General features: G+C 42.3%; 1 protein-coding gene across 15 annotated transcripts in view; it reads right to left on the bottom strand.

Moving 5' to 3' along the window:
• LOC135109580 (ran-specific GTPase-activating protein-like) overlaps window positions 1–13,467 on the bottom strand; it is a 29,325-nt gene that overhangs the window by 1,210 nt on the left and 14,648 nt on the right. For 5 of the 15 annotated variants that reach the window (XR_010272785.1, XR_010272788.1, XR_010272790.1 and 2 more), the window contains 7 exons: window positions 11,342–11,528; window positions 9,046–9,220; window positions 7,992–8,289; window positions 7,435–7,537; window positions 6,130–7,158; window positions 2,478–2,648; window positions 375–496 (listed from right to left, as the gene is read on the bottom strand). Coding sequence is in view for 3 of the 15 variants with exons in the window: in XM_064021005.1 (XP_063877075.1) it covers window positions 7,132–7,158; window positions 7,435–7,537; window positions 7,997–8,157; window positions 9,046–9,060 (306 nt within the window). In the remaining 12 variants the exon portion in view is untranslated. Of the gene's footprint in view, window positions 1–374; window positions 497–765; window positions 1,027–2,477; window positions 2,649–6,129; window positions 7,159–7,434; window positions 7,538–7,991; window positions 8,290–9,045; window positions 9,221–11,341; window positions 11,529–13,467 lie in introns of all 15 variants that reach the window. The other 10 variants (XR_010272794.1, XR_010272795.1, XR_010272786.1 and 7 more) reach the window with 10 other exon arrangements.

The raw sequence follows: 13,467 nt of genomic DNA, 5'->3' as shown, positions 1-13,467 counted from the left end.
TAATCTTGGTAAGAGCACGCCTCTCCTCCATGCATTTACTAATCTTATTAACCACCTCCCTCTTATCCTGCACATACATACATAAGGATTCATACACACACCATGACTCTCAACAATACTCTGATTACATACAGTTGAGGATTCCTTATCCAAAATTGTTGGGAGTGAATGAAAGTGGTGCATATTTTAGATTTCCCCAGTTTTTTTTTAATGACAACTTGCCAATTTCTGATACCTCCCATGGCAGTAAATCAAGCTCTAGTAATCAATTTTTTGGTGGGACAAAAACATGACAAGACATGACAATTAAAAACTTAGATTTTTAAATTTAGGATAGAGGATTCTCAAGTGTAGCAACAAAACACAGTGTTCACCTGAATTGGTTCCTGCAGTCACCGCCACCTGTCAGTCACAAGGTTTCCAGTAAGGTGTATTTCTTGCTCCTGAGTTATGGGAGCGTCCCAAGGTTTCTTCCACTTCCTCTCCGTGTTACCACCTGTGGGGAAGACACACACACCTATACTCCTGCTGCATGACTCACAACTCGGTCCAGAATTTAACCGTTTCACCACAACATTACACAGCAAAGAAGGCACGACAGAAAACATTGACATGTACATTTAACTCTTAAAGCAGTGGGCTGTATTGTAACTTGAAGGTCTCCACACACATGATAAACTAGACTTTTCATTATGACAAGATATGATGTCTACTCAAATAAGAAGACATGGAAAAAGTGCCAAATTGTCATACATGGCAACTCACGTGCCCTGAAGATGTTATGCTCAGTCTTTCAATCACTGAAAGACTGTCAGGCACAGTGGAGAGAGGTGTCTCTCCTGCGCTGTCAGGCACAGTGGAGAGAGGTGTCTCTCCTACACTCCCCTGTACTTTTTTCCCCTTTGCCACTACCTTCTCGTTTCATCGCTCACATTCAATACCCCTTACATTACAATGGATCCCGGCAAGTTTAACAGGGAAGAGAGTGCCGTGATGGTGTTTGAGTCGAGGTCAGTAACTGTGGGGCTGGAAGGAAGACAGGGAGATCAAAGACAGCTGTGACACAGTTGGCCAGGGCTACACTAGTGCTGGCCACAGCTGCCACTCCTGAGAGAAAGGCTAAGGGAAAAAAAAAAGGAAGACAGATACAGGAATAATAAGTTGATGGAACACATGCACGGTGAACACTTAATTGCCACGCCATCTTTCTCCTGGTCAGAAGAGACCTGTGAGCTGCAGGATGACTGGGGGTGAGCGGCCTCTGTCCACCACCCGGGTGACGGCTGCTTCTGAATTTGCCATCTTCCTTCCTGTCTCACAATTACTGATCCCTTCTTGAACAAATACCATCACAACACTTTTCTTCACTGTCAAGCTTGCCAGGACTCATTATGTGAGGAAAATTATGGGTGAGCCATCACATGAGAAGCTTGTACCAAGGGAAAACAGGCTGGGGAGTGTGGCAGTGTAGAAGAGGGGGACAGCTGAGTGTCATTGAAGAAGAGGGGATTAGTTGTCTGGAAGGTTGTGTCGAGTTGATAGATGGAAGAATTGATTTTTTTAGACAGCAAACAATAACTAGTTTGGTCTGCCCCAGTCAGAAATTTTTGAGAGATCAGAAGTGAGGTGTTCTATGGCTTCCCTGCGTGAACTGTTTACTTCCTGAAGGGGTGGATGTCTATGAAAAGACATGGATAAGTGCGGGGTGGTATCATCAGTATAGGAGTGGATAGGACAACAAGTTTGGTTTTAGAAAGTCACTGATGAATAATAGGAAAAGTGGGTGACAGGACAGAACCCTGAGGAACACCACTGTTAATAGATTTAGGAGAATAGTGACCGTCTACCACAGCATCAATAGAATGGTCAGAAAGGAAACTTGAGATGAAGTTACAGAGAGAAGGATAGAAGCCGTAGGAGGGTAGTTTGGAAATCAAAGCTTTGTGCCAGACTCTATCAAAAGCTTTTGATATGTCCAAGGCAACAGCAAAAGTTTCACCAAAATCTCTAAAAGAGGATGACCAAGACTCAGTAAGGAAAGCCAGAAGATCACCAGTAGAGAAATAATGAGTGGTTAGTGTTAATACTACTACTACTGCTGCTACTACTAGGGTCTGGAAGGGAGAGTTGGGAGTGTTAAGTGTGTGGTGTTCCTGCTACTACTCCTACTGTTATTACTACCACTACCACTAAGCTAACTTGAGAGAGAGAGAGAGAGAGAGAGAGAGAGAGAGAGAGAGAGAGAGAGAGAGAGAGAGAGAGAGAGAGAGAGAGAGAGAGAGAGAGAGAGAGAGAGAGAGAGAGAGAGAGAGAGAGAGAGAGAGAGAGAGAGAGAGAGAGAGAGAGAGAGAGAGAGAGAGAGAGAGAGAGAGAGAGAGCAATTTTATATTGAGAGAAAAACATAAAAAAAAATACATCAACAATAATGACAACAACAACCTCATTAACCTGTTAGAGAAGGAGTGAGAGAAGCTTACCATACAAGTGTGGCTCTCCCCAGCAGCAGCAGCAGCAGCAGCAGCAGTAGCAGCCCCTCTGCCCGGCACAGCTGCCCCATCAGGCACCTCCACTGCTCCCAGCCGTCCTACACCTGTGCCACCAGGAAGCTTACAAGGGCCACCTGCAGCTCTGCCACTAAGCTGTCTGGCCTGCAACACAAATCAAGATCAGAATATATTTAATACTGTACTTAATTCCTGCCAACTACTACTACTGCTACACTGTTCTGGAGTGCTAAAAAAATATACAATAATAACTATGACTACTGCTGTTACTTTTATTTATTTATTTTTTTTTATGTAGGAAGGATACTGGCCAAGGGCAACAAAAATCTAATAAAAAAAAATGCCCACTGAAATGCCAGTCCCTAAAAGGGTCAAAGCAGTGGTCAAAAATTGGTGGATAAGTGTCTTGAAACCTCCCTCTTGAAGAAATTCAAGTCATAGGAAGGTGGAAATACAGAAGCAGGCAAGGAGTTCCAGAGTTTACCAGAGAAAGGGATGAATGATTGAGAATACTGGTTAACTCTTGCGTTAGAGAGGTGGACAGAATAGGAGTGAGAGAAAGAAGAAAGTCTTGTGCAGCGAGGCCGCGGAAGGAGGGGAGGCATGCAGTTAGCAAGATCAGAAGAGCAGTTAGCATGAAAATAGCGGTAGAAGACAGCTAGAGATGCAACATTGCGGCGGTGAGAGAGAGGCTGAAGACAGTCAGTTAGAGGAGAGGAGTTGATGAGACGAAAAGCTTTTGATTCCACCCTGTCTAGAACAGCAGTATGAGTGGAACCCCCCAGACATGTGAAGCATACTCCATACATGGACGGATAAGGCCCTTGTACAGAGTTAGCAGCTGGGGGGGTGAGAAAAACTGGCGGAGACGTCTCAGAACACCTAACTTCATAGAAGCTGTTTTAGCTAGAGATGAGATGTGAAGTTTCCAGTTCAGATTATAAGTAAAGGACAGACCGAGGATGTTCAGTGTAGAAGAGGGGGACAGTTGAGTGTCATTGAAGAAGAGGGGATAGTTGTCTGGAAGATTGTGTCGAGTTGATAGATGGAGGAATTGAGTTTTTGAGGCATTGAACAATACCAAGTTTGCTCTGCCCCAATCAGAAATTTTAGAAAGATCAGAAGTCAGGCGTTCTGTGGCTTCCCTGGCGTGATATGTTTACCTCCTGAAGGGTTGGACGTCTATGAAAGGACGTGGAAAAGTGCAGGGTGGTATCATCAGCATAAGAGTGGATAGGACAAGAAATTTGGTTTAGAAGATCATTAATGAATAATAAGAAGAGAGTGGGTGACAGGACAGAACCCTGAGGAACACCACTGTTAATAGATTTAGAAGAACAGTGACCGTCTACCACAGCAGCAATAGAACGGTCAGAAAGGAAACTTGAGATGAAGTTACAGAGAGAAGGATAGAAACCGTAGGAGGGTAGTTTGGAAATCAAAGCTTTGTGCCAGACTCTATCAAAGGCTTTTGATATGTCCAAGGCAACAGCAAAAGTTTCACCAAAGTCTCTAAAAGAGGATGGACCAAGACTCAGTAAGGAAAGCCAGAAGATCACCAGTAGAGCGGCCTTGACGGAAACCCATTACTGGCGATCAGATAGAAGGTTGTGAAGTGGATAGATGTTTAAGAATCTTCCTGTTGAGGATAGATTCAAAAACTTTAGATAAGCAGGAAATTAAAGCAATAGGACGGTAGTTTGAGGGATTAGAGCGGTCACCCTTTTTTAGGAACAGGTTGAATGTAGGCAAACTTCCAGCAAGAAGGAAAGGTAGATGTTGACAGACAGAGCTGAAAGAGTTTGACTAGGCAAGGTGCAAGCATGGAGGCACAGTTTCGGAGAACAATAGGAGGGGACCCCATCAGGTCCATAAGCCTTCTGAGGGTTTAGGCCAGCGAGGGCATGGAAAACATCATTACGAAGAATTTTAATACGAGGCATGAAGTAGTCAGAGGGTGGAGGAGAGGGAGGAACAAGCCCAGAATCGTCCAAGGTAGAGTTTTTAGCAAAGGTTTGAGCAAAGAGTTCAGCTTTTAGAAATAGATGTGATAGCAGTCGGTGCCATCTGGTTGAAGTAGAGGAGGGAAAGAAGAAGAAGCAAAGTTATTGGAGATATTTTTGGCCTAGATGCCAGAAATCACGAGGGGAGTTAGATCTTGAAAGGTTTTGACATTTTCTGTTAATGAAGGAGTTTTTGGCTAGTTGGAGAACAGACTTGGCATGGTTCCGGGCAGAAATATAAAGTGCATGAGATTCTGGTGAAGGAAGGCTTAAGTACCTTTTGTGGGCCATCTCTCTATCATGTATAGCACGAGAACAAGCTGTGTTAAACCAAGGTTTAGAAGGTTTAGGACGAGAAAAAGAGTGAGGAATGTACGCCTCCATGCCAGACACTATCACCTCTGTTATGCGCTCAGCACACAAAGACGGGTCTCTGACACAGAAGCAGTAGTCATTCCAAGGAAAATCAGAAAAATACCGCCTCAGGTCCCCCCAACTAGCAGAGGCAAAACGCCAGAGGCACCTTCGCTTAGGGGGATCCTGAGGAGGGATTGGAGTGATAGGACAAGATAAAGATATGAGATTGTGATCGGAGGAGCCCAACGGAGAAGAAAGGGTGACAGCATAAGCAGAAGGATTAGAGGTCAGGAAAATGTCAAGAATGTTGGGCGTATCTCCAAGACGGTCAGGAATACGAGTAGGGTGGTTGCACCAATTGCTCTAGGTCATGGAGGATAGCAAAGTTGTAGGCTAGTTCACCAGGATGGTCAGTGAAGGGAGAGGAAAGCCAAAGCTGGTGGTGAACATTGAAGTCTCCAAGAATGGAGATCTCTGCAAAAGGGAAGAGGGTCAGAATGTGCTCCACTTTGGAAGTTAAGTAGTCAAAGAATTTCTTATAGTCAGAGGAGTTAGGAGAGAGGTATACAGCACAGATAAATTTAGTATGAGAATGACTCTGTAGTCGTAGCCAGATGGTGGAAAAACTCGGAAGATTCAAGAGCGTGGGCACGAGAGCAGGTTAAGTCATTGCGCACATAAACGCAGCATCCAGCTTTGGATCGAAAATGAGGATAGAGAAAGTAGGAGGGGGAACAGAAAAGGGGCTACTGTCAGTTGCCCTCAGACACCTGAGTTTCAGTGAGGAAAAGAAGATGAGGTTTAGAAGAGGAGAGGTGGTGTTCTACAGATTGAAAATTAGATCTTAGACCGCGAATGTTGCAGAAGTTAATGAAGAAAAAGTTGAGGGGGGTGTCAAGACACTTAGGGTCGTCGACGGAAAGGCAGTCCGACCTGGGGACATTTATGGTCCCCTCCCCAGATGGGGACTCCGAGGCTGGTGTAGGAGTCGCCATGATTTTAAAATTTTTTGAGTGAAGGGTGTGTGTGTTATTAGGTGCTTGTAGTTTTGTGTGGAGGAAGAGAGTTGTCTTTAGAGGGCAGGCTGTGACTACTGCAATTATTACCTAACAATAGTGAAGGGCAGAGAGAGAGAGAGAGAGAGAGAGAGAGAGAGAGAGAGAGAGAGAGAGAGAGAGAGAGAGAGAGAGAGAGAGAGAGAGAGAGAGAGAGAGAGAGAGAGAGAGAGAGAGAGAGAGAAACAATAACAAGTAAACAAAGAGAACCTGTCCAATCATTGACTTCAAACTGTAGGAAGAACCAAGCCTATATTTTGTGACTTGACTGGGACTACCCCCTCTCTGTAGGCTGTCCTGGCTGGCTGGGTGAAGCCACAGTCCCTTCCTTTGACTTCATTTGTGGTGGCTGGGGGGCTGTGGGGGGCTGGGAAGTGGGTGAGGTGAAGGGCTGTGGGTCTGGCGTGTCTGTGGTTGGAGTGTGGGGCTGCTTGTGAAGGCTGTCAGACTGTTTGTGAGGCTCCTGTGGTGTGTGGGATTTTTAGGAGTGTTAAAAGTAGAAGGCCGGAAGTAGTATTAAAGTTATACTTGGCGCTGGTCAGACCTCATCTAGACTACGCTGTGCAGTTCTGGTCCCCACATTACAGGAAAGATATAGGTCTATTAGAATCAGTACAGAGGAGAATGACTAAAAGGATACAGGGGATGAGGAGTATTCCTTACGAGGCGAGGTTGAAGCTGTTAAATTTACATTCTTTAGAGATACGTAGGTTAAGAGGGGACCTGATAGAAGTCTTTGAGTGGTATAAGGGTTATAACAAGGGGGATGTAGGCAAAATTCTTAGGATCAGCAACCAGGGTAGAACAAGAAATAATGGGTACAAGCTTGAAAAATTTGGGTTTAGGATGGAGATAGGAAAAAATTTGTTCTCAAAAAGAGTGGTAGATGAGTGGAACGGACTCAGTAATCATGTTGTTAGTGCTAGGACACTAGAGAGCTTTAAGAGAAGATTAGACAAGTTTATGGATGGGGATAGCAGATGGAAATAGGTAGGTGTGTTTCATACAGGGACTGCCACGTGTAAGCCTGGTCGCTTCTTGCAGCTTCCCTTATTTCTTATGTTCTTATGTTCTTATGTATGTGTGAGGTATGTGGTGTTCTGTGAAGGGCCTGTGTTAGAAGCTGTGTCAGGGGCTGTGGAGGGCTGTGGGGAGGTGGAGGGGCTGCTGTGTGTGTGTGTGTCTTGGAGGATCTGAACTCAGCCACTGGCATTAATTCTGCCGCTGAACAAACTCCACCTGAAAAATAAGGAGAGAATTAATGGCTGGTGATAAAATAATAATAACAATAATAATAATCTATCTATTTGAATTAATGACTGGTAATAATATAGTGATAATAATCTATCTATCTGTCTGCTTGTCTGTCTGTCACCATATCAGGCTGGTAATCCCACATGAGGCAGCCCAGTCAACACACACACACACACACACACACACACACACACACACACACACACACACACACACACACACACACACACACACACACATAAACCTAACCCAACCACTTACAGCCTTCTTCTGCTCGTTCCTCAGAATCTTAATGGCCTCCATGCCCTGTTCCTTCCACTGTGGGGGCGACTCAGAGGTGTGATAATGAAACAGCTTGTACTGCCTGCAAGTGTGGGGGTTACATTAGGCTGGCACTGTCTGCATGTTAGGTTAGGTTAATAAAATGGAGAGGTTATGTGAAGAACAAGGAGAGGAGGAGGAGGAGGAGGAGGAGGGGGAGGTAAGTAAGAAAGAAAACATAGATTGAGAGAAAATAATAATAATAATAATAATAATAATAATAATAATAATAATAATAATAATAATAACTATTTACCTGCAATAAGAAAACCTGACCTTACCTAACAATGATAAAACAGCAAAATTACCATCAGTACTTGACCTGACCTGACTTCACCTAACAACAAGAAACAGCAAAACTACCAACAACATTTCTCAATAAAATAATAAACCAATAAAAAGCTCACAAAAATAATAATAATAATAATAATAATAATAATAATAATAATAATAATAATAATAATAATAATAATAATAATAAAAACACCATTACCAACCTGACCTGACCTCGAAACTCAGTCTTATCATTTCCTCCTCCTGGTCATCATCACTAACCACGAAGACCTCCAGCAAGGTCACCACTGGTTCAAAGTAGGGGTCATGCTCCCCTACTCTGCTGGTTGACTCCCCCTCCTCGCTCACCACGCTGTCATCGAGGTCTGTCTGTCTGAGAGAGAGAGAGAGAGAGAGAGAGAGAGAGAGAGAGAGAGAGAGAGAGAGAGAGAGAGAGAGAGAGAGAGAATTAGGCTTGGTTGGGCTAGGAGGAGGAAGAGATGGGAAGAGAGAAGAGGAAGTCTAGATGAAAGAAAGAGGAGAAAGAGGAAGAAGAGGACAAAACATACATGCATATACAAACAAACAAACAAACAAACAAACAAATATTCAGTTAAGACAAGAAAAATGAAAATGAAAAAAATAAAAACGATATATTGACACACACACACACACACACACACACACATAACGAACCAACAAAACAAACAAACAAAACAAACAACAAACACAAGAAAATTAAAAAAAATAAGGAAAATATTTACGTTAAAACCATTTTTTTTTTTTATCTAAACGAACACAAGAACTCCCCCACTCCCGCCCTCCCTTCCCTCACGCGCACGCATGCACGCACGCACGCACGCGCGCGCGCACACACACACACACACACACACACACACACACACACACACACACACACACACACACACACAATTCCATACATAAAAAAAAAAAATCGAAAATACAATAAAATAAGGAGGCATTTTGAGCCATATTTCCCTTATTTCCCATTGTCCCCTCGTCCCTTAGGGCTCATGATGGCCGCCCACACCTGCTTCTTACTGGCGGGCAGGTGTGTGTGTTGTACATCGCTAATTAAAGGAGTAATTAATAATGGTGGGGCATCACCCTCGATCATCCATCGATTTTCCGCCATAACATCCCCGCCACCCGTCCTCACATATACGCTTATTTTACCTATTTACATCTCCCCACCGCCGCCATTCTCGTGTGTGATGATAGCTAGATGATGTGAGTGTAGAATGGTAGCCATGTTACCTTCTCAAGAGCCATGGTGTCGCCGATGATGATGGATAATTGTGGCTGTCTCTATCAATCCCCGCGATGCAATTTTGTAAGCAGACTCACCATCTGATATGGAAGCTCGATCTTGATCTTGATGGTACAGGTAGCTCGGGATCACTCTTAAGCCAGGCCTTTGGATCGGCAACTCCTGTAGAAGGGAAAAAAAAAATAAATAACAAACAGCATCATCTACAGTAACTGTTCGTACACCTGGCACGCCACATTTTCTCCAGAAACTCTTTCACCGCCTCAATCATCCTTTCATTCGCCTCTCTACACAGTCCCAGCAACAACACCATCCATTCCTTTCCTGTCTTCTCCACTCTTTCATTCCTATCATGCCCTAACTCAGTCAGTATCACTTGCATCATCTCATTCCTGTCTCTGGCATACTTCACACACTCCAGCACCACATGTTCCACCGTCTCATCCTCTCCCATGTCACACATCTGGCACACTTTGCTGCGGGACTCAGACCACCTGTAACTCCTTGCGTTCACATCCATACACTGTGCCCTCGCTCGGAAGAGATCACCGCCCAGGCTTCCATCATACTACCTTTCATACCTCGGGGCCCCTTTCTCCTTGTACCATTCCAGGGTCTTCTTTCTTTCCGTCTAATTCTTCCAATCATTCAGTCCCACACTTCTTTATCTATCTCATTCTTCCATTTTCTCACATCCCAGTCAGCTCCCACTCTGCCTCCTCTTGTTACCACCCATTCACGCTCATTTTGATTCCTCCCAGCCATTCTCATCGCCCACACAACTTGTAAGCCAATCCTGCCTGTCATTCTCATGCACCTCTTCCACTATTTGCTTCCACTTTCAATGCACAGGTACACCTTCCTTGCTATTCTTGCATCATCCATTTTCTCAAGCCTAATCTTGTATCTAAATGCTCTCTCCAGTTTACAATCTTGAATATTGATCTTTGTTTTGTGTCTTTTGGGAGTTTTTTGAATTTTTTTTTCTTTTTAATGTTTTTAATATACTTTTCAAATAGTGTTGATAGTAAAATGTTGTGAATTTAATGGGCTATCATGGTGTACTATTGGTTTTGTTTTTTTGCCGGTAGTTATTTAGATATTCAGAAAATGTTGAAAGTATTTGGGTGTCTTAGAATTTGATATATGATATGATATATATATATATATATATATATATATATATATATATATATATATATATATATATATATATATATATATATATATATATATATATATATATATATATATATATATATTATATATATATATATATATATATTTTTTTTTTTTTTTATCTCTTTATTAACTAACTTGTAATTGGTGATGGTGATAGTCAGAGATGAGGAATTTAATGGACTATCATGGTGTACTACTACATTTTGTTTTCGTCTGTTAGTTATTTAGATATTGTGAAAAATGTTGAAACTATTTAGGTGTCTCAAAATTAGAATTGCTATATATTTTTTCAACTTTTATTCTTATTAACTAATTTGTAATTGGTGATGGCGATAGTCAGAGATGAACAATTTAACGGACTACCATGGTGCACTATTAGTTCTGCTTTTTGACTGATAGTTTTTTAGAAATTTAGAGAAATATTATAGAAAAGTTAAACAATTTTTTCTCCCTCCTCCTCCTCCTCTTCATCATCATCATGTTTCTCTTCTTCCTATTATAATTACTACTAATGTGTGTTTGTGTGTGTGTGTGTGTGTGTGTGTGTGTGTGTGTGTGTGTGTGTGTGTGTGTGTGTGTGTGTGTGTGTAATAATAATAAGAAGAACAAGAACAAGAACAAGAACAAGAACAACAAGAACAAGAATAAGATGATGATGATAATGAAGACACACATATATAGAAGACATACTAAATCCTCCCTTAAAAGACATACGTTTTCTCTAATTACGTCACTTATTTAAGAAACATAAGGTCGAGCATCCTACAAATTTACTTACACGTAAAAATTATAAATATAGCTCTTTCTCTGACTTCTCCCACTTAAACATAATAATTATTAGTATTAAACATCACAGAATAGTAGATTTAAATAGTATATACAAGTGAAACTATAAAAAAAACTCGTATAATAGCAATAAACAGGAATAACGAAGTACAGTCTAGTGTCCCTTAAAATACATACGTTTTCTCTAATTACGTCACGCCTTTAAGAAACAAAGTCGAGAATCTTTGCAATTACGTTTACAAAATGGACCATATTGACATTACACGCATAACTACTATTACTAATACTATTACTGCAACTACTACTACTACTTACAGCCACTTCTATCACCGAAATAGTTGTACCACGTAACTTTCAGGTCTCCTTGTTCACCGATAGTCCAACACACTACAAGGGCGGCCTGATAGTCCAAGAAGTCACCACAAACGTGTGACCATTCACTACTCCTGCTACTACTGCCATGCTGGTGGTGGTGGTGGTGGTGGTGGTTGTTGATGCAAATCTGATGGAGAATAAAGATAATAGTAGGTAATAGTAGTAGTAGTAGTAGTAGTAGTAGTAGTAGTAGTAGTAGTAGTAGTAGTAGTAGTAGTAGTAGCAGCAGCGTTAGTAGTAGTAGTAGTAGTAGTTTCAAGACACTTATTCATCAATTTTTGACTACTGCTTTGACCCTTTTATGGGACTGGCATTTCAGTGGGCATTTTTTTTTATTGGATTTTTGTTGCCCTTGGCCAGTGTCCCTCCTACATAAAAAAAAAGTAGTAGTAGTAGTAGTAGTAGTAGTAGTAGTAGTCGTCCGTGTTTCGTTTTCTTCACCCGTGTTACGTTTTCTTCGTCCCTGTTTGCCTTACGCCCATCTTCGCATCTTCCACTGCTCTACTTTGTGTCAGAAACAAGTCTCATTCTTCTACTTACTTTACCGCTGTCTCTGCATCATTATTTTGTTGTCTTTCATTCCTATTATACTTCTAGTTTCTTCTAATCCCTTGGTGTCCCTTTGTCGCCTTCTGTTCTTCCTTTATCACCAGTTTCTGTTGTCCTCATTCCTTTTTCTAAGTTTCATTAATTGCTCTCTTTCATTCCTCTCATTTTATACCTCTAATTTATCCCTTTTGTAGTTCCCTGGTGTCTCTCTGTTTCTCTCTGTCTCTTTTATCACCAGTTCCTGCTGCTGTCACTCCCCTTCCTCTCCTGACCAGTTATTCACCACCACTCTTGTTTCTTGCCATTCCTCGTTACTCAGTCATTCTTAATCACTCCCTGTCGTTTCTTGCCGCTGGTTATCATTCCGTGTCATTCTCAGTCATTCCTAATTCCTCTCTGTGATCTCTTGGCACTCTTTAGGATTACGTGTCATTACCACTCATTCCTAATCATTCCTTGTCGTTTCTTGGCACTGCTAGTCATTCCTTGTCACTCGCAGTCATTTTTCACCTCTCTCAATAACTTTTTTGTCTTTCTTTATCATCTCTTATCACTTCAAGTCATTTCAGTCAACTCCATATAATTTCATCATTTCAAAACACTCCTAGTCGCTCATATTTTTTTTATACTCCTCACTCCAGAAGCCTCCCAGCCACTCTCATTTTCATACCTCGTCACTCCCAGAACACTCCAAATCACTCCCGTTTTCATATCTCGTCACTCCAAAACACTCCAAATCACTCATTTTCATACCTCGTCACTCCAGAACACTCCAAATCACTCTCATTTTCATACCTCGTCACTCCAAAACACTCAAAATCACTCCCATTTTCATTTCTCTTCACTCCAAAGCACTCCTATAGTCACTCCCTGTCAAACCCTGTCACTCCTTGTTCATCTCCACCATCTCCAGACACTCCCCAACCCCTCCTAGTCTTTCAGTCACTCGTACTCACTCCACACGCTCGTCTTTCCTCATTTTTTTGTCTCGTACTAATACCCAACACACCAATGCTACCCTACTCTCTCTCCCCAGCCTCCCATCCACGTGTCGGTTTCCTCATCGTCTCCTTGCACTTCTCTCCCTCCCGTTCTCATCTTGATTACTGGGAGAGGCAGTGTCGCAGTGGCCCAGTCAAGGGTGCGTCTATGTTTAGCCTTCAGCCTTTCAAGTTCCGACTAATAGATTCTGTTTTTTTTTTCTGTTTAACTCCTTCATTTGCGTCCGTGTGACGGAGGTCAAGTGATTTGGTGCAAAGGGCCTCGCTTCCACTTGATTTGCTACGTTTGACCTGCGACGCGTGTGACTTGAAGTGGCGGGGAGTTGAGAGGTTTAAAAGCTCCGTCCGTCAGTTTCCCCTCTTGACTGCTTAAGTGGCAAAGTGGCAGCGTTTAATTAGGATGATTTTGAACGAAAGGCTGTGGAAATCTTGCTACTCCCTTTCCTATTCTTTCTCGATGATTAGCTGTCTCTCTCTCTCTCTCTCTCTCTCTCTCTCTCTCTCTCTCTCTCTCTC

This window comes from Scylla paramamosain, chromosome 19 (genome assembly GCF_035594125.1).
Source record: "Scylla paramamosain isolate STU-SP2022 chromosome 19, ASM3559412v1, whole genome shotgun sequence".
Lineage (NCBI taxonomy): Eukaryota > Metazoa > Arthropoda > Malacostraca > Decapoda > Portunidae > Scylla > Scylla paramamosain.
Note: the sequence above shows the minus strand (reverse complement) of the source record. Positions and strands in the feature narration are given on the sequence as shown.